Raw genomic sequence first — 21,386 nt, 5'->3', positions numbered from 1 at the left:
CCTCCCCCATTTATCTCCCCCATTTATCTCCCTCTCTGTCTTGTGGATGAGAACAGCAAAATATGTTCTCTCTTTGTAAGAGCTATTAAATGGACTGCCAACTGTAAGAGAGCTGCACGGATGGAGACAGAGAATAAATTCTCGATAGCAAAGTGCTTCATGCTTTTCAACAACGAAAATGCCATCTCCACATGCAGGTCCACTGGGAAAAGTTCTGTCTGTAGCTTGATCAGATCATCCTTCTCCAAGGACAAGATGCCCATGACTTATTCAGTAAACGGGAAATACTTGTCAATATTCGGGTTTGGGGAAGAAGAATTTGGTCCCCCTTTCAACAGCAGCATCTCGAAGAGGATAAACACTAAAATATGTTAAAAATGCCCAAATCAGTGAGTAATGTGATGTTAAGAGAAGGTTTGGTTTGGTTTTTGTTTTTTGTCTTTGCTTTTTAGGGTCACGCCTGTGGTATATGGAAGTTCCCAGGCTAGGGGTTGAACTGGAGCTGCAGCTGCAGGACTATACCACAGCCACAGCAACGTGGGATCCAAGCCCCATCTGCAACCTATACCACAGCTCACAGCAACGCTGGATCTTTATCCCACTGAGGAAGGCCAGGGATTGAACCGGCAACCTCATGGATACTAGTTGGGTTTGTAACCCACTGAGCTACAACGGGAACTCCCAAGAAATATCTTAAATTAGGAAAAGAAAATTGGTCAGGTAAATTTTGAAATTATGTCCCATACCTATTTTGTTAAAATGCTTTTTTTGTCTTTTTAGGGCTGCACTCATGGCTTATGGAGGTTCCCAGGCTAGGGGTTGAATCAGAGCTGTAGCTGCCAGCCTATGCTACAGCGATAGCAATGCGGGATGTGAGCTGCATCTGTGACCTACCCCACAGCTCACGGCAATGCTGGATCCTCAACCCACTGAGCAGAGTCAGGGGTAAAACCTGCGTCTTCATGGATACTAGTCAGATTTGTTTCCAATGATCCACAGCGGGAACTCCCTAAAACTTTTGCTTTGAGAAAGCATAAAGCTGTTCAGAATACCACCTGAAATTATTCTTGATTTACACGGCACGCTCCCTTAAACAGTGGTGCAGTATCATTTGTAAGTTTTCCAAATTATGGAATTTCCCAGTAGTTCCAAATCATAAATTCAAAGATTTATGAATATAACTGATGATAAGATCTTCTCTTTCATATCTTGATTTTTGGAGCGAGGAAGAGCCTTGGACTGTTGTTGTCATGACTCTCTTCACCAGTTGCCATCACACACAATGCTTCCTTTGCTAAGTGCTGTGGACAGCATGCTGACTTTCCTTTCTTACATTGGAGGCTAAAAAGAAACACAAACGTGGGTGAAGATGTTTCTCAAATCCTGCCAAAGAGGTAGAACGCCACGCTTAAGGGTTCACGCTCTTCCTTTGATCTCGGAAACATTTAGCTCCTTTTGAATGTTCAAGGGCCTCTGGCAGTCCTTTCCAATAATTATTATAAACGGAGGTTTGGGAGGGGTTCCTTCACTTCTGCTTCCCAGTCCCACCCACTGGGGGCCACGTGGAGCTCAGCATGAGGCACAGGTGAAGCACGAATGCAGGCGCTCGACCCGGAGTCAAGGCGAAGGCTTCAGGTCTACCTTCAGGCATTGTTGGAAGCAGGCATGTGGCCTTGAGCTTGATGGAGATGCTGCAGGAAGATGGGAACATTGCTGGAGATCTTGGCATGCTGACCTCCAGTTAGCGAAACCTGGGGACCTCTCCCTCTGTCCAGTTTCCGTCTTCAGACCTTTTACTGGGCAAAGATATGTTAGCACATCTCCCCCTTCAGGAACACGAATCCTCGCAGATCTGACAGGGTTAATTCAGAAGCCCAAAGTGTCTTGGGGTGCAAGCTCCTCCCAATACCTGTCTGTGTGGGTTTACGTACCTCCTTCCAAAATTCCGTCTGGCAGCAAGTAGGACGCATTTTCTTTCTCTCAAGAGGATTTCATTTTCCCTATAGGGTCGTGATTACTTCATATATTTATTCATTCGTATGTATAATTTATTTATTTATTATTTATTTTGTCTTTTTGCCATTTCTTGGGCCGCCCGTGGCATATGGAGGTTCCCAGGCTAGGGGTCTAATCAGAGCTGTAGCCGCCAGCCTGCACCAGAGCCACAGCAAGGAGGGATCCGAGCCGCGTCTGCAACCTACACCACAGCTCATGGCAACGCTGGATCCTTAACCCACTGAGCAAGACCAGGGATCGAACCCGTGACCTCATGATTCCTAGTCGGATTCGTTAACCACTGAGACAGGAGGGGAACTCCTGTATAATTTATTGATGAAATCCCTCCACTGCTGTATTTAGTCCCCAGAGTTAAAAACAGCCCAAGCATTCGGCATACGATTTTGACTTTCAGAGAGCTTTAACTCTGTGGGGATGAAGCAGCTTCAGATGGCATCAAGCCCCCGCAGCCTACCCTAGGAATTCCTGGGTCCCTCTCCTAACAGAGCTGGATGGGCTCCTCCAGGAGTCAGGGGTGGGGAGCGGGGCAAGGCTGTGTGGCATCTGGCTGAGGAGTTAGCGGTCTCTGAAACAGACGCAGTGAGGATGTCCGGGTAACGGGGCCGTCTGTGCTGTGTGATTTGCCCCTCAGACCACGGATGAGCGGGTCCAGCTGACCGACATACGACCCAGCAGGTGGTACCAGTTCCGCGTGGCGGCCGTCAACGTGCACGGGACCCGAGGCTTCACCGCCCCCAGCAAACACTTCCGCTCTTCCAAAGGTCAGTGTCGCTGGCTGCCCACCCCTCACTCTCCGTGGTGGCACATCCGTCACGTCTGCCCATTCCTACGTGCGGTGGGCCAACAGGCGACTTGGCGGTGCTTGGCGACTGGGACCAGATGTGTTCCCGACCGTGATCTCCGGGGATCCTTCTGCTACCTCCGAGGCCTGTAAGAGCCTGCCGGAGAGAATGGGATGGGGTTTTCTGCACTGGGAAGCGGTGGTTGTCCACCATCACCTCCCACTGTGTCTCTCAAGATCTTCTGCCTCCAGCACCATTCCATTAAGCTTTGGAAAGAAAGCTTTCGTGTTCTGCTACATCAGACTACATAGGTTTATTGGGGGGGGGGGGACCTCTAAATGAAGTGAGTGAATTCCTTTCGTTTCATAACTTCCAGGATTTAAATCCCTCCCGAGTGGCTGTATCACTGCTGTCATGTTGTCGGGTTCCTATTTCACTGCCATTTTAAAACCTCCGTGGGAAAGTGATGAATTCTGACTCTGTTATATCTGTGGTTAGTTTAGTCTGTGATAGTGGAAGGACGTAATTTGACTAGATGTTGATAATAGGCCCATGGTTATTTCTTCCACTTGGGCTGAGCACGTTCTCAATTATTTATGCCTCTGCTTGGCTAATCATCAAGGTCCAGTTTCATGGGCAGAGCTTATCCAGGTTCTTCCGTAATGAATCAGCAGGTCTCCTGTTACATGGAAGCTCACGTAAGTTTCTTTCAAACATGCCTTGGCATAGTAATGAATAATGTAAGATTCTCCGGCATGTCTTTCCACATGGGAAGGTTTCAACGGGCTGCTATAAATGGCAATTTCTGTTTCATTTGGGAGAAGAGGTGTGTTTCAGCTGGTCTGTCCATTTCTCTTTAGACAACATTGCCAGATTTCTCTCGCCATAATCAAAGATCTCAAGTGGAAAACGTGCAATCAAAATCATTTAATATTTGCATGCTATTGCAGTGTATGTTGTAGAGTTTGCTTTTCTCTCTCTCTCTCTCTTTTTTTAGGGCCACACCCATAGCATGCAAAAGTTCTCAGGCTAGGGGTCGAATCAGAGCTGCAGCTGCCGGCCTATACTGCAGCCACAGCAACACCAGATCCGAGCTGCATCTGCAACCTACACTGCAGCTCCTGGCCACACCAGCTCCTTAACCCACCGAGGGAGGCCAGGGGTTGAACCCTCAACTTCCTGGACACTAGTCGGACTCTTAACCTACCGAGTCATGACGGGCACTCCCTATGTTGTAGATTTGTAACGCTTTCTTTGAAAAAGTCCTTTTAAGAAAGGGAAGTGCAGTGCCCCAGCCCTGAGGCACACGCCCTGAGCCAGCTGTTAAGCGACTTGACAGATACAGACAGCAGACCTTGCTTGCCTGAGACGGTCTCCAAGTGGTCTGAGGATTTAGAGGGGCCTTGGGAAGAAATCATTAACAGTGGGTCCGAGGTGGGGATCAGTGCAGGGCTTGACAGCTCTTCACCGTGAGTGTCACTAGGGTTCACATGTGGTCCAGACTTGTCGTGGGCAGAATGCGTTCCCAGCTGCTCCCGTGCCTGCAGGGTGGGGTCTGGTGCTCTCCAGTCGCGGCTGCACATCCGTGAGGTGCACGCAGTTTCCAGCCGCTGCAGATGGAGGCAGAATCCCTTTCCGAGCCGGGCGGGATCTGGGCAGAGGTCCCAGGACCGTCCCCAGAGCCGGGCTGGTGGCTCCCAGCTCCAAAGAGGCTCCATTCTGAGGAGGTGGTGAGAGCATGCTGTCCCAGCCCTACCTCCGTAGCTGAGCACGGCACAAATCTAGAACGACTGCTGCATCCCTCACGTGGAAAAGAGCTTTTGTTGGAGGAAAGTGCACCATTTTCAGGAAACCTTGCAGTCTCTATGAAATGGTGCTGTCTCCTGCTTTACAGTCATGGCCCACATTCAGGATTCCAGACTTTGGTCCTTGCGCTTCTGAAACGAAAAATATCTGCCCATTCATAGTAGGTTCTCCTGTTTTCAGGGAAAATGTGTCACAGAATGATGGGAATATAATGGATCCACGGATCAGTTGAGGGCATTTCTTCCAGGACCCGTCTAGTGGATTCACAGCCATTAAAGAGGTGGTGGCATCTCTTCCCTCGTCTCAGTCGGTTCTCACCAAGTGCAGAAATGTGCCTTCCTGGGAAAGCAGTTTTCAACAGCCTCATTGAAGTACAATTTACGTGCATAAAGTTCACTCATCTTGGCTGTGGAAGCCGATGACTTTCAGTATTTCCTAAGTCCTGCAACCACCACCATCATGTAGTTTTATTTTTTACTTTTTAGGGCGGCACCCAAGGCATATGGAGGTTCCCAGGCTAAGGGTTGAATTGGAGGTGCAGCTGCCAGCCTACACCACAGCCACAGCAACATGAGATCTGAGCCGCATCTGCAACCTACACCACAGCTCACGGCAACGCCAGATCCTTAACCCACTCAGCAAGGCCAGGGATCGAGCCTGCATCCTCATGGGTACTAGTCAGATTTGTTTCTGCTGCATGACAACAGGAACTCCCATCATGCAGTTTTAGAATCCTCCAAGATGCTCCCTCACTTTCTGGGAGAATTTTAAGGTAGAAACAAAGCATTTTTGTGTGTCCTTTTATCACTCATGTTGTATTCCCTTTTTTATTAAACAAATGTTTAGGAGTTCCCACTTTGGCTGAGTGGGTTAAGGGTCCAGTGTTGACGTGAGCTGTGGTGTAGGTTGCAAATGCAGCTTGGATCCTTTGTTGCTGTGGCTGTGGCGTAGGCCTGCAGCTCCAGCTCCGAATCGACCCTCAGCCTGGGAACTTCCACACGCCACAGGGACATCCCTAAAAAGACAAAAAAAGTTTGTTGAACTCCTGCTATGTGTCAGGCACTGCTCTAGGCACTGGGGTAACAAGTGAAAGAAAAGATGAAAATGTCTGCTCTTGTGGAAAACACATAAATACCCACATGCATAGAGATTCCTTCTAATTGGGGGTGAGAGGAAACGGTAAAGGAGATTAACACATGAGGTACTCTCATATACTAGGGTAGATAACGGTGAATGAGATTACTGCATAAGGTACTCTCATATACTAGGGTAGGTGATGATAACAGTAAATGATTACTACATAAGGTACTCTCATATACTAGGGTAGATAACGGTGAATGAGATTACTGCATAAGGTACTCTCATATACTAGGGTAGGTGATGATAACAGTAAATGATTACTACATAAGGTACTCTCATATACTAGGGTAGATAACGGTGAATGAGATTACTACATAAGATACTCTCATATGCTAGGGTAGGTGATGATAACAGTAAACCAGAGTAATACATAAGATACTCTCATAAACTAGGGTAGGTGATGATAACTGTAAACCAACTTACTACATAAGGTACTCTCATATACTAGGGTAGATAACGGTGAATGAGATTACTACATAAGATACTCTCATATACTAGGGTAGGTGATGATAACAGTAAACCAGATTACTACATAAGGTACTCTCACATACTAGCATAGATAACGGTGAATGAGATTACTACATAATGTACTCTCATATACTAGGGTAGGTGATGATAACAGTAAACCAGATTACTACATAAGGTACTCTCATATCCTAGAGTAGGTGATAACAGTAAACCATAGTAATACATAAGATACTCTCATACACTAGGGTAGATAACGGTGAATGAGATTACTACATAAGGTACTCTCATATGCTAGGGTAGGTGATGATAACAGTAAATGAGATTAATACAGAAGTATTCTCATATACTAGGGTAGGTGATGATAACGGTAAATGAGATTAATATATAATACTCTCATATACTAGGGTAGATGATGATAAGGGACCATGAGAAAAATAAAGAATCAACACAGGCAATGAGGAGGGGCACTGTTTTTCCCTTTTACTCTTTTAGGGAGGTTGGCCAGAGGGAGATGTTGAATAGAGGCAGTGAAGGCCTGGCCTCGCCACAGTCTGAAGGAAGAACTTTCCAGTTTCGGGAAGCAGAAGATGCAAGGGTCCTGGGGCAGAAGCGAGCCTGCAGTATTCACAGAGCAGCAGAGAACCCCAAGGGTGGAGCAGAGGAAGATGCAGACTGAGGGGAAGTGGGGGCTGGGGCAGGCGTGCTGAGTCTTCACCATCTTTGTACAGAGTGTGGCCTTTCCTGAGTTAGATGGGGAGTGGCCAGGAGATGCTGGCGTGATGTGACTTAGATTTCAGTAGGGTTGGCACTGCTCGGACAGCTGTGCTGAGGACAGATGAACAGTGGGAGAGGCAGAAGCAGGGATGCAGGGAGAGGCCAGTGCCATGTTCCTTGACAAAGATGATGCTCACTGGAGCACACGATGCTAAGAAAACTATGTCAGACAGAGAAAGACAAACACTGTATGACCTCACTTATATGTGGAATCTAGAAAGTGCAACAAATGAGTGATTAACAACCACCCCAGAAGGTGGTGGTAACTCAGCTAAAGGCAGAAGTGAAAGGGCTGGGGGGCACACGTGGAAAGACGAAATCTCTAGGTTTGGGGAATTTCCTGGTGGCCAGTGGGAGATGACTGCAGGGTTCTGTCAGGAACTGCGGGAAGAATGGTGTTGCCAATTACTGCGGTGGAAGTAATTGAGAGGAGGAATGGGTGAGGGGCAACCTTCCTTCTCTGGGGATGTGTGTGCTGCCAGAGAGGAGCACCCTTCCCACGTCAGCATGAGTGCTACGCCAAGGGCTTTCCCTGCACATGGCGTTGCTAAGGGGAGGATGTCCCCGGATGAAGGACCCTGGACGTTCCGGAAGGGTTGCAGTCAGAAGACACGGATAACAGAAGGAGAGGCTGAAGACGCCAAAATAACTTTGTGGCTGCCTTAACATTTTCCCAGGAGGGCATGCAGGATCTCGTTGGGTAGCAGACTCCTTCTAAAACAGACAGTGGTCGCACCACTCAGTAAAGACCAAAAACCATTGCTGGCACACTTTCGATGAGTGAATTGGATGGTATGTAAATCATTAAGATGGTTAATTTTCCCCCACCAAGCATTTTTGTGTATTTGTACATGCAGTGGAGTGGGGGATGGGTGAGGATGCCATCCTAGAATGTCTTCAGCCAGCAGGCAGCTCTCTTCTCCTCCCCTGCCCTGTGATGCATCTTCAGCAGTACCACAATAGGATCTCCGATAACCACACTGATTCTCTGCTTTGCAGAGGTGAAGTCTGGAATGCTTCTCACGGTGCAATGGATGGATGGATGGATGGATGGATGGATGGATGGGAGGATGGGTGGATGGATGGATGGATGGGTGGGTGGATGGATACGGGCCATATTTGTAAAAGGAAGGAACGGTACATTTTCATGCTTCACTGCAGTCCTTCCAAAAATGGTGCATGTTCATTTAATCAAAGCCCACTTTATGCCTGCAGTGCTCCCGAACCGACACTGTACCAGTTGTAGGTCTTCCAATGGTTGCACATTACTTTAAGAAACAAATACTGCTTCCAAAATAATCGTCTCTGCAAAGGGTAGGCAGTTATCTAGTGTATTTGAGCTGCGTAGAGGACCAGCCTTGAAGATTTAAGGTGGGGTCAAAGGAAAGGGCAAGGAATCTTTTTCATCTTCCACGAGCACCTCTGAAAATCAAAGTAAAATGAAATAGAACAAGAATAATGGTTGATGAAATGGGGGTCATTTAGTTTCAGCTTGCTGCCCAGTACTCATGGGCTTTAATCCTGGTTATCATGGACAATCCAAAATTCTCGTCATTCTCTTCTTTGTGTTTATGTTTAGATATAAATTTAGTCTGTGGTTCACCAGAATGGATTGGCTATTCAGTTCATTTCCCTTGAACTCATGCATTTCCCTGTAACTTAATCCTAACCCCTTAGAAGACATATTTTTATAGAAAATTCTGAGTTGTTCACAGATGGGTAGGTCAGTTTCATGCTTTTCCTTTTCCAGGTGAATACCATTTTTGGATATTGTTATTGCTACCTCCTACCTCCCCTAGAAGAAATGCATAATTATAGAATGGGCAAAATCAGTCATTTTTTGCTGGTAGTTGCAAGGCCAATACAGAGGTTGGGGTCATTTCTGTACTTATGCTTTTAAACTTTCTACACTGCCTTTCTCCCTGATACTTGAGAAGGAACATTGGCTTCGACTTTAAACGTTAAAATTCTGAGTCATGTTGTGGACTAACGCATAATGTCCTTTTCTGCAGTGTGTCTGTTTATGGACATAGTTATGGTTCCACATGATAGATTACTTTCTAGGATACTCCCGGGATGAAACGCTTTTCTGGCCGCCAAGCCTGCCAGATGCTAGGGTCTCTGGAAACGTTTCTGTCTCATTCCAGGTGGGGTAAACCATAGGAAGCCTCGGGGACATGGTGTAGACCCAGCTGTGTTCGCAGGGGTGTCTGCCTGTGGGACTCTTGACGCTTGGAGGTGACCTGTCAGGGATTGTCCTTCTGTGCATAGAGATACAAGTTAAGGCTTCAAGTGGACACGGCTTACGTGGGAAGTGATCCTGGAAAAGGGGTGGGGTGAGAGGGGGAGCATGACCCGGAAGAGTAGGCAGGACACAGGCATGTTCGCACACTGGTTACCGCTGTCAGCATCCTTTGCTCCTTGCAGAATGGGCTCACTGAGTGCAGGCTGTTTCCGGTGTGTGTCCTGCATGTGGGCCGAGCCTGCTCTAGGTCCAGACGGAGGCTTGTGCAAGGAGGCCGGCCTTCAGAAGCTGAGGCATGTGCTCGGGAAATAGTAAAAAACCAGGGAGGGATGGGGGGCGCCCAGAGTGTCTGCTGTTTCCCTCGCTTTTCTCAATCTCCCGTTAGAACGCAGGATATTTGCTTAATATCCTTTTTCCTGTTAGAAAGCAGCGAAGGTATTTTTGTTTTTAATTAGAATTCCTTATTTATTTATTTACATTTTTTAGTAACACGAAGTTGATTTACAATGTAGTGCCAGTTTCTGCTGCACAGCAAATGACCCACTCATATATAAATATATATGTATATATACTCTTTTTCTTATACTGTCTTCCATCATGGTCTATCCCAAGAGACTGGATAGAGTTCCCTGTGCTGCACAGCAGGACCTCATTGCTCATCCATTCTAAATGTCATACTTTGCATCTATGAACCCCAGACTCCTCGTCCATCCCACTCCCTCTCCCACCCCCTGGGCAACCACAAGTCTATTCTCCATGTCTGTGAGTCTGTTTCTGTTTTGTAGCTAGGTTCATTTGTGTCATATTTTAAATTCCACATATAAATGATACCATGGTATATGTCTTTCTTTTTCAAACACTCTTTACTTAGTATGAGAATCTCTATTTATATCCATGTTGTTCTAAGTGGCATTATTTCATTATTTTTTATGGCCAAGTTATATTCCCTTGTGTGTATGCACCAATTCTCCCTAATCCATTTATCTGTCGATGGACATGTTTCTATGTCTTGGCTTTTGTCAGTAGCACTTCAGTGAACATATGCGTGCATGCGTCTTTTTGAATTATAGTTTTAATGTGTTTTGAATTATGGTTTAAAGTAAAGATATTAATATTTTCATGGATGGAATTCAGTGAGATCTGACAGGAGCCCTGTGCTCCTGAGTGTTCTCGGCCATCCTCCTCTGTGGCAGGATGTAATAATTAAGTGGAGACAGGCCTTTCGAGGCTCACTTTCTTCGCTCCCCACTTGCCACTACCCTCCCACCATCAGATCCATTACATATGATCATCTGCTTCTTTGACTAAGAAGCTGTTGGTTGCTAACTCACAGCCTAAACTCTCCCATGATCCATTTGGAGTGACAGTCCTGCCAACAGAAAACGTATTTTAGTATAAACTGGTGTTTGACCTTTTTTGGTCATGCTGATATTTATGAACAGGGCAAAAAATGGCATATATTGCATGTTCAGTGTTGGAAATATGTATTACTAGGACGGCTACATGTTGCAAGTTCTTATCTACAGGTTTCTTGAATTTGGGTAATACAGTGCTATGGAAACATCTCTGTGACCATAATAGCAGTTAAAAGAGTGAAGATAACAATTTTCTGCATTGTGTGAAGCAGAATCCTTTTTTTTTTTTTTTTTTTTTTGCATGTTTTGCTGGAATCACACAAACATGAGTGTGGCTGTTTGAAATTAGTTGATATCAGTTTCACAGTGAATTTAAGGGGTCTTAAAAGAAAAATTTAAAGCCCATCTTGCATTGTCATTAACCTAATACATCCTCTGACGTACATAATGCAGTTATTATAATCACTTCCTTCCAAATTCAGAGGTTTCCATCCATTATTTTCCCCCATGTGTATGGAATGCATTACAAAAGAGAAAAAAAACCAGACCTCATTGTTTGCACAGTGAGCAAATAGTGCATGGGATGTTAGTCCACCCGTGCATTACAGGGTGTTGGTAAAATGAGAACAGACACCGGCAGAGTCATAAAGCTCGCTGGTGTTCCGTGGGGACCCATGACTTTGTGTGCTGGGGCACAGCTGCTGTGTGTGTGCCGTTTGCAGTGGCAGGACTGTGCTGAGCATATGTCCTAAAACTATTTAATAGCTGGAAATGTGCCTGCCATGCAGCTTCTGCAGCTTTCCTAACTCATTGTGTGTCTGGATACTGCAGGGGGATTTTTTTTTTTTTTTTTAATGAGGGAAGCAAAATTATTCTAACTGCTGTGTCTGGGGGAAAAAAAGTTGAAATATCAGAACTAACATACTAATTAGCTGCAGAATCCTTACTAGTTCTATCATCACTTTAAAAATATAACTGCCCTACCTGTCTACAGAAAAGAAACAAACTCATGGACATGGAGAACAGACTTGTGGTTCCCGGGGGGGAGGGGAGGGAGTGGGATGGATGGGGATTTTGGGGTTCACAGATGCAAACTATTGCATTTGGAGTGGATAAGCAATGAGATCCTGCTGTATAGCACAGGGAACTGTATCTAGTCACTTGTGATGGAGCATGATGGAGGATAATGTGAAAAAAAGAATGTACATATATGTATAAGTATAACTGGGTCACCTTGCTGTACAGCAGAAATTGGCAGAACACTGTTCATCAACTATAATGCAAAACTTAAAAAAAATAAACAAGAAGGGTATTTTGTACAGCATAGGGAAATACAGCTATAATTTTGTAATAACAAAGTGGAGTATAATCTATAAAAAACTGAATCACTGCTGTACATCTGAAACCAACATAATATTGTAACCCAACTATAATTCAATGAAAATAAATTTATTTTAAAGATAAACACAAAAATATAACTGCTTTTTTTTTTCTTTTTAGGGCCGCACTCGTGGCATATGGAGGTTCCCATGTTAGGGGTTGAATCAGAGCTGTAGCTCCCAGCCTCCACCCCACCCACAGCCACGTCAGATCTGAGCCGAGTCTGCTCCGTATGCCACAGCTCACAGCAATGCTGGATCCTTAACCCACGGAGTGAGGCCAGGGATTGAACCTGCAACCTCATGGATGCTAATCAGCTTCGTTTCCAATGAGCCACGATGGGAACTCCAAAATATAACTGCTCTTGGTCACCACACTACACCTAAGAGGTCATCCCCTGATGCATTTCAGTGGGAAGTTTGTTCTGTGGATGACATTGGAGGAAATCAGATAAAGAATAAAATTAACAGTCATGCTCTTAAAGCATGCCTTGTTCCTCTCTGTGTGTCTCCATGTATATACAGATACATATTCATTCGTAATTACTATTTTTCCGTTGCAGTATAGTTGGTTTACAATATTGTGTTAGTTCTGGGTGCACAGCACAGTGATTCACGTATATATATATATTTTTTTTTTCAGGTTCTTTTCCATGAAAGGTGTTTACACGATCCTGAATACAGTTCTTGGTGCTCTGTAGTAGGTTCTTGTTGGGTATCTATTTTATATATAGTAGTATGTATATCTAGTCATGTGTACAAACTCCTAATTTATCCCTTCCCCTTTCTCTTTATCCTCTGGTAACTAGCTTATTTTCTGTGAGTCTGCTTCTGTTTTAGAGATAGATTATTTGTGTCATTGCTTTAGATTTCATGTATGAGTGATATCGTGAAATTTACCTTTCTCTGACTTACTTCGCTCTGTCTGAGCATCTAAAGGTCTCACTTTGTCTCCATTCATCCGCCCCTCCACTAACCCCCTCACACGTGGGGCTGGGTCTGTGTAGTTAGCCAGCAGTGCCTTCTGGAAACCAGGAGGAACCTGCCTCCCAGTAAGTGATGAGCTTTCTCCCAGGACAGGTGGAAGGCTCCTTGCCCATGAGGTCTCAGGTCCGTGTGACAACAGATGTGCATTCCTCCAGGGGTGTGAAGCGACTGTATTGGCTCTTTGCCCATCCTAGGCACAAAGTTGTTCCATTACACCTGTTACGTTGTCAGTTGCAGCATCAACCACAAAAGGTTCAGAGAGGAAACCATAAATGTACCTTCCTGAAACCCAAATGTTCCATCTTTTTTTTTTTTTTTTTTTTTTTTTTTTGCTAAAAGCACATGTTAATGATCATTAACAAAAGGAACTATTTTTCTCCAGTGCTGAAGTTGGATATTCATGCTATGTATTGACTATATCTTGCCCCGGAAACTGTGTAAAGGGAGCTAATATGGCCTTGCTATTTCATTTACCTTTGAAGCACTGTTTGCTTTGTGCTTTCTGAGATGCGTTTCTGCAGATAATTGGGAAGGCTGTGAAGAGGGCGTGGCCGAAGGGGAAAGAGAAGTGAGATGTGAGAGTAATGCTCGGGGGAGTGGGGAGGGAGGGAGGCTCTGGTCCTGCGATATGACTCTGACCCTCTCCCTCAACACTCTTGAACTAGTGAGTTAAACTCTCTGCTCCTCAGTTTCCTCATCTGCAAAATGGGAACAAAATGCCAATGTTTGAAAACCAAAGTACAGGAAGTCAGAAAGAGAAAGACAAATACCATATGATATCACTTATATCCGGACTCTCATATACGACACAAATGAACCTTTCCACAGAAAAGAAATGCATGGACTTGGAGAATAGACTTGTGGCTGCCTAGGGGGAGGGGGAGAGAGGGGGATGGACTGGGAGTCTGGGGTTCATAGATGCAAACTATTGCCTTTGGAATGGATAAGCAATGAGATCCTGCTGTGTAGCACAGGGAACTATATCCAGTCACTTATGATGGCACATGATGGAGGATAACGTGAGAAAAAGAATGTATACGTGTTTGTGTGACTGGGTCACTGTGCTTTACGGTAGCAATGGACAGGACACGGTAAACCAACTATAATGGAAAAAATGTAAATCATTATTAAAAAAAAGTACAACCATGTGCTTATTACTTCAGAAATAAGCGGTGCTTCTGTCTCATTTCAAGAAAGTAAATGGTGCATTGCTTTGCAAGGACTCTAGGTCAGGGGTTGGCAGTCCGTGGCCTGTGGTCCATATTGGACCTGCTACCTGTTGCTGGAGATAACATCTCATTGGCACGGGGCCATGCGCTTTGGTTTCTATGTTGTCCGCAGCTGCTTTTGAGCTACAGCGGCAGAGTGGAGACGCTGGTCTGCAAAGCCTGGTATTCCCTGTCTGTCCCTGTTCAGCACGAGGCTGTCACTCCCCGCACTGGACCAGGATGGGCACATCTCCCAGCAACACGGACATGCTGACTTTTCGTAGGGACAGGGGCCCATCGTTCTGATGATGATGGCACGGCACAGGTGTAGAGATGTGGCAGATGTGCCCTGTGAGAGCCTCAGACCCCCCTTGCTGCCCTCGTTGTCATTCTCAGGCCTGCCTCTGCTGCCAGTTATGTGAAGGACCTCAGGCAGGTCACTTTACCTGCCCAACCAGTTAAGGAGCTCCCGTCACTGTGCGGAGATAAGAAACCCGACTAGTATCTACGAGGATGCAGGTTTGACCCCTGGCCTCGCTTGGTGGGCTTAGGATCCTGCGTTGCTGTGGCTTTGGTGCAGGCCAGCAGCTGTCACTCCAATTCGACCCCTAGCCTGGGACCTCCATATGGTGCAGGTGCAGCGCTAAAAAGACAAAAAGAAAAAAACAACCCCCCCCCCTCCAGCCCCATCCTTACCAGTTAAAAAAAGAGGTCAAATAGATAAATCATAGAATCCCTTAGGGCTTTAGCATAATGTGCCGTCTTTCTATACATGGAATTTTTTCCCACATGCAAATTTCCAATGACATTTCAAAATTTTAATACAAGCGAATGTGTAAACTGAGAGAAAAGATTTTGTCAATATTTCGATAAAGTGCATATACTTGATTTCATAATGTAGAGAACCATTGCACAAGGCAGTGAATGGCTGCAATATGGGCATTTGTTAGGACCCAGTAAAATCTTTCAGATTAACAAGTGAGATGGACTCTCTCACCCGACGTCTTCCTGCGACTAGGTACATGAATGAATCACTGGATTGCGGAAGATAATTGGGGCGATAAACAGATCTCTGCTATTCATTCTGGGCTTCGTTATTTATTTATTTATTTATTTAGCTTTTTTTTTTTTTTAAGGCCACACCTGCAGCACATGGAAGGTCCCAGGCTAGGGGTCAAGTCAGAGCTGCACCTGCTGGCCTGCACCACGGCCACCGTAATGCGGGATCTGAGCCGCCTCTGCCACTTACAGCACAGTTCGTGGGGACACCGAATCCTTAGCCGCCCCCCCCCCCCCCGAGTGAGGCCAGGATTGAACCCATGACTCGTGTCCTTATGAATACTAGTTGGCTGCTTCTTTTTTTTTTTTTTTTTGCTTTTTTAGGGCAGTAGCTGCAGCATATGGATGTTCCCAGGCTGGGGTCAAATCAGAGTTACAGCTGCCAGCCTACACCACAGCCACAGCAACACAGGATCCGAGCTGCGTCTGTGACATACACCCCAGCTCAGCTCACAGCAACGCCAGATCCTTAACCCACCTGAGCAAGGCCAGGGATCGAACCTCATCCTCATGGTTCCTAGTCGGGTTCATTAACGGCTGAGCCATGAAAGGAACTCCTCTACTCAGCTTCTTAACCTGCTGAGCCACAACAGGAAAACTCTTGCCCTCCCAATTTAAAAGTGATTATTTGGGGGAGAAAAGAGAGTGGGGGTCTCTCATCTTGGTAATTAGAGGGTACCACCTTGGTCCTGTGAATATTCAGATGAGCCTTATTTTTGAGAAAATGTGAAGCAAATTTTTTAATTCATGTATTTGAAAGTGTTATTTCCTAATGCCGTTTTCGGAAACTATGTTGTTTCCTGTTTCATAATGTTTCACCAACGAGGTGAGGTTATCCTGAATTTTTATAATCGCATCTGAGGTATGAGAAATTGTTCCAGGACCGCAGGAAAAGATGTCGTGAATGAGGTAGATTAAGGAAATGACGAAAAGCCAGTTCGAGTTGACTTTCTTAACTTGGAATTTCTTTGGAAAAGGAGGAGACTTTGAGCTTTTCCTGTGAACCTAGAATATCTGAAAAATTCACATACATCATTTCAGCATCATTGAACCTGTGAATGGCTGGGATTATCTTTACACATTTTAAACGTTTCTCTTGCTTTGAAGTGATGATGCACTTGCTAAGTAGCTTCTGTCTCAGAAAGGTCTGCAGCAGCCTTTGTAGGTGAAGGACTGAATCCCCCCTCAGAGGAAGGGGCAGTCTCTGAGTCTCTTATTTCAAACAAGGCATCGCCCTGCTTTGATTTTGCTTCCCTTCCTGATCTATGGTTTATCCCTTCCCACTGACAGGGTTTTAACCTGCAGCGGAAATGTCCCTTTACAGAGTAGAGTCAACATTTAGGCACACTCTGCTCTTCCTTCAGTAAATGTTTACTGGGCACTTGCCACATGCAGGCTACGGGCCCCAACGCTGGAGAGACAGGAGTGAGCAAAACACATAAAAACTCCTCTCTGGACGAAGGTTTCATGGTCGTGAGTGGAGGCAGATGGCAAACTAAGGAAAGAGTAAGTCAGTCGGTTATCAGAGCCTTGGAAAATAGCAGATGAGGAGAAAATCACGGTGAGATTTTGACAGGAGGTAGAAGAAAGTACATGAAGCTGGTCTGACTAGGGAGACATCTGGTCGACCTTCAGTAGGTGAAGCTCTTGCAATTAACTCTCTGTGAGGAGGTGTTTGGGCAAAGTCTGTGGGAAAGTCTCAGGAGTTCCTGGTTTTCGTGTCTAAGACATAACAGGGGAACCAGTGTGGCTAGGGCAGAGGATCAGGTGGGAACAGGAAAGAAGGCTTGAGGGTTATGTATCGTGACGGGGGCAGGACTTGAGGAGGCTGCTAGCACTTTGACTCCAGGTGGATGGGGCTCGGTGGGGGATGGAGAACTTCTGGCTGATCATGCAGAGCTTGGGTCCTAAAGTCACTGCTGTTGTACTAAGAAAGGCTAGAAGGCTCTGCCATGCTCAGGGAGAGAGGATGGTAGCTTGGCTCAGGGTGTTATTTGGGGAAAGCAGTGAAATTCCAGATAGATTTTGAAAGTACTGATCAATAGGATTTGCTCAAAGAATGAGAACAGAAGAAGTATAGGGTCCCAAAGTTTGGGGCAAGAACAGCTGGAAGGAGGAATCAGCGTTTCCTGAGATGGGGCTTCTGCGGTGGGAAGCGGGGGCTGGGAAGGATTGGGACTTTGCTTTTGGACACGTTCATTTTCAAGTGCATCTGAGACCTCCCAGCGGTTCTGATGGGACGACCTTCAGCACTTGACTCCAAGGTCAGAGGCCAAGTCTGGATTGCAGACATACCACTGAGAGTCAGCAGCACAAAGCCCTTTTTAAAGCTGTGACTGGCTGAGACCCTCGACAGGGGGTGCGGATGACACGGGGCCCCCTCAAGTTCGTTCAGTGGCTGGGTGCTGTCCTGTACAGAGAGGCCAGGATGGGAAGGACCTTGAGGAGAGGTGGAGAAGGCAGAAGGGACCACAGGACCATCCGGTGAGGAGGGAGTCAAGAGGAGAGCCCGGCTGGAGGCAGAAGCAGGGTCTGAGCTGGGCATTGGTGTGGATGAGCAGACTGTGGCTGCCTGGGTGGCTCTGCCAAACCAGCACAGCCAGGAAGCCTGTGCTTCCTGTATCGCAAGCACAGGAGCCAGTGCTTTCCTCCTGGCATGGAACCAGTGATCTTTCCACTTCCTACTTCTGCCACCAAGGGCGGGACTTTTCAACTTCTACCCGGAAATCACCTATTGTACAATTTTATGTTTTACGTAAAAATACATATTTTACGTAAAACATAAATATCTATAGTTATATCAACATTTAAAATAAAATCTATAACGTATATTTAACAGAAATATATTTACCCAGACTCACCGCATCAGCAGATCTCAGTATAAGTCCTGGGTGTTCCCAAAGGGTTCCTGATGTCGATTGTTTGAGAACTACTTGGTCAGAAATACCACCTAACATGCTTTGCATGAGCCATTAGCCTAGAAGAGCAACTACAGTGTGTAGCACTGGAAATTCTGTCTATTATGATAGAACATGTAATATGAGAAAAAAGAATGTATACATGTATGTGTAACTGAGTCACCATTGCTGTACAGTAGAAAAAATATATACACAAATAAAAGATTAAAAAAAGTCATTATCATGAAAAAAAGATTAAGCAACCCACCAAACCTCCAGAACTTATATATCTTACAGAAAAGCAACAGATTTTTAAAAACGATTCATGTTTCCATCATTCTAAAAACACAAATGGTCCTGAGCGTCAAAACATGGGTATTTTGTTCCCCAGTCTTCTTCATTTATGTCGCGTTACATACATCTTCTTTGCCCCTTTGATGCAGTTGGCATTATACTTAGAATTAGTTTCCTGGGCAGGTGTCTTGAAATTAAATCATCTGTAGATCATGTGTGGTGAGTGGCATCTATACTTGGTCACAGGTGTGGCCAAAAATGAGGGTCCGACCGTCAGCTTCACGCATCCTCAGACTTCTTCGTATATATATTTCAAGTGGACATGCGTAGAGGAATCATCCAGGACTTTGTCTCTCTCAACAGGCGAAAGGGGTGTGTCATGTGACAAACTAGAAATGGTGAAACTATAAAAATGTTATCCGTCTCTCATCCAGTTTGTAATGTGGATTTTTAAAAATGGTTTGCTTTGGCTGTTGTCTCTGTGTGGCTCTTAACTTTTTTTTTAACTTGTACCCACGGCCACTATGGATGTTCCTGGGCCAGGGATGGAATCCAAGCCACAGCTGCAGCCTACACCGCAGCTGTGATAACGCTGGATTCTTTAACCCAATGCGTTGGGCCAGGGATCGAACCTGTGCCTCCTCAGTGACCCGAGCTGCTGCAGTCAGATTCTTAACCCACTGTACCACAGCGGGAACTCCTGCTCTTAACATTTGATGCAAAGATCCAAAGCTCCAAAGCCACTCAGATAAAAGCAGGTACTTTTATGAGCGGGTCTCTCTTTTTCTTCTCAGAATTTTCAAAAGCTTTTTGACTTTGCTGACCTATTTACTGTCAACCACCCTAAATGGAATTTGGCTGTATTTTACAGAAATTTATCAGTTTGGGCCCCCTGAAAATTTGGTAGGTTTGCAGTGCTATGGAAATGCTGAGACAACCGATAGGGCCTGACATATTTGTCTCACAATTTTGTAGACTGTATTTCAGCTTGAGGCTTCAAAAGGGCATCTTCCTTAGTGCTTGTTCCCAGCTCTTGTACCTATAAAGGGTCGTCTTCCTGCGTCGACCCCGTGGTCCTTCCTGTACAGAGGTGATGCTTTTGTGGTCCGACCTGGTGCTGGAGCTTTCTCTTGGGATTTCAGATCCAGCCGCACCACCGGCCCCAGCCAACCTCCGGCTCGCAAACTCCACCGTAAACAGCGATGGGAGCGTGAGTGTGACGATGGTTTGGGACCTGCCCGAGGAACCAGACATCCCGTGCATCACTACAAGGTGTTCTGGAGCTGGACGGTCAGCAGCAAGTCACTCGTGCCGACGAAGAAGAAGAGGAGGAAGACCACGGAGGGGGTAAGTGCCATTGAGGCGGGCTGACCTCTCACAGGTGCCTCACCCCGAGCACCTGGTCTGCGAGTGGGCTCTGCTGAGCTGAGAGGAGGGATGGACGAAGGGCAGGTGTCCGTCCCTTCCTTCTGACTGAGCGAGTCCAGGAAACAGAGAACGGTGCCACCTGTTTGCCTTTTATATTATAGGTGAGAACGGCTGCGTCGTGTCTGTGGACCTACTCAGGTCCAAACGGCCAAACAACTCCCCACATCAAAGGAACAAAAATCATCTCCCTCTTACCTGTCTAGCCGTAGAAAATGACATAATTCAGAATATCCTTGCCATTTGAGTTGTTTGTTTTTAAGCAATCCTTCTAACTCAAAGAGCCAACACTCGTGGCACTTCTGTTGCATGTTGCAAGGGGCGCCCATCTGTAATCTAATCACTGGACAGCAGACGGTTTAGAAAATGCACATGGGACAGTATATTCTTGGGATTGATAAAAAGAACTTGGAATGGCTTGTTCTCCAGATGCCAAGAAATAAAATCTGCGCTGACCCATTTTATGCAATGAAATTTCCATAACAGTGAACATTTTGCATCATATGAAGCTCTTAATGCATAAAAAGGAGTCGTTCGGGTCCTTTGAGGACACAGTCCTTTATGTTGTCATAAAACTTACACACCTTTCCCCCTGATTTATAAAGGTCAATTCCATAAGTAAATACATGTTGGAAACTGCTTTAAAAGGATAGTAAGACTTTTTAAAAGATTTTTACTTGTCCTATTATAGTTGAGTTACAATGGTCTGTCCATTTCTGCTGTACAGCAAAGTGACCCAGGCATACATATATATATATATATATATATATATATATATATATATATATATATATACATTCTTTTCCTCAAATTATCCTCCATCATGTTCCATCACAAGTGACTAGATAGAGTTCCCTCTGTGTGTGTTTTTTGCACTGAAATTTCCAATATCCTTGCCATTCCGAATGATAAACCATGTTGCCACAAGTTCCTGTCACTTATATTTATGTGGGCTTCTATTTTTGGTCTTACTTATAAGAAACCTTCTGACAGTGCCAGATTTTATCTTGAAGGACTTCGCAACAACTGACAATTGGTAACGTGTGCTTATCTCCTAGAAAGGGCTGAAAGAGATAAAGCTGCAAACTCCCAGGGATGGAAAGCAACACGTGATGTGATAAAATGCTGCCCCTGCCCCCCCCATGCCATTAATAATGAAACAGCATCGAGGATTAATCGGGAAGTGTGCAGTTCATTTCTGGTATATGTCAATTAGATAAAAATGAACGGCAAATTGAATTATAATCGTTAATAGGCCCAGAATAGCCCGAATCCTGGGTCACTCTCGTATGAGTGACGTATATTTTTAGATCCAGGCTGTAGGTCATGTCAGCCATTAAAGATTAAAATCTGACCCACTGAGAATTCGGATTAGAAATTGGAAATTACAGAAGAACACGAGAAAGCATGAGATTTTCTGCTCGGGGATCAACGTCTTTTCATTTCCTCGGATTCCACCCTAATATCCGTGGTCACTTAAGAGGAGTGGGCATTTTCAAGGAACTGCTCTTTCAAAAGTGAATTTTGTTTTACTTGGTTGAAGGTAATCGT

At 45.3% G+C, this 21,386-nt stretch overlaps 1 protein-coding gene and 1 long non-coding RNA gene across 2 annotated transcripts in view; one reads left to right on the top strand and one right to left on the bottom strand.

Annotated features, from left to right (window-relative positions):
- LOC102166211 overlaps positions 1-21,386 on the bottom strand; it is a 597,641-nt gene that overhangs the window by 1,937 nt on the left and 574,318 nt on the right. The gene's annotated exons all lie outside the window — the stretch shown is intronic.
- ANOS1 (anosmin 1) overlaps positions 1-21,386 on the top strand; it is a 200,198-nt gene that overhangs the window by 144,558 nt on the left and 34,254 nt on the right. Inside the window, 3 exon segments of the mRNA XM_001925070.5 lie at positions 2,648-2,777; positions 19,553-19,660; positions 19,663-19,757. Coding sequence (XP_001925105.3) covers positions 2,648-2,777; positions 19,553-19,660; positions 19,663-19,757 — 333 coding nt within the window.

The sequence above is a fragment of the Sus scrofa genome, chromosome X, assembly GCF_000003025.6.
Source record: "Sus scrofa isolate TJ Tabasco breed Duroc chromosome X, Sscrofa11.1, whole genome shotgun sequence".
Lineage (NCBI taxonomy): Eukaryota > Metazoa > Chordata > Mammalia > Artiodactyla > Suidae > Sus > Sus scrofa.
Note: the sequence above shows the minus strand (reverse complement) of the source record. Positions and strands in the feature narration are given on the sequence as shown.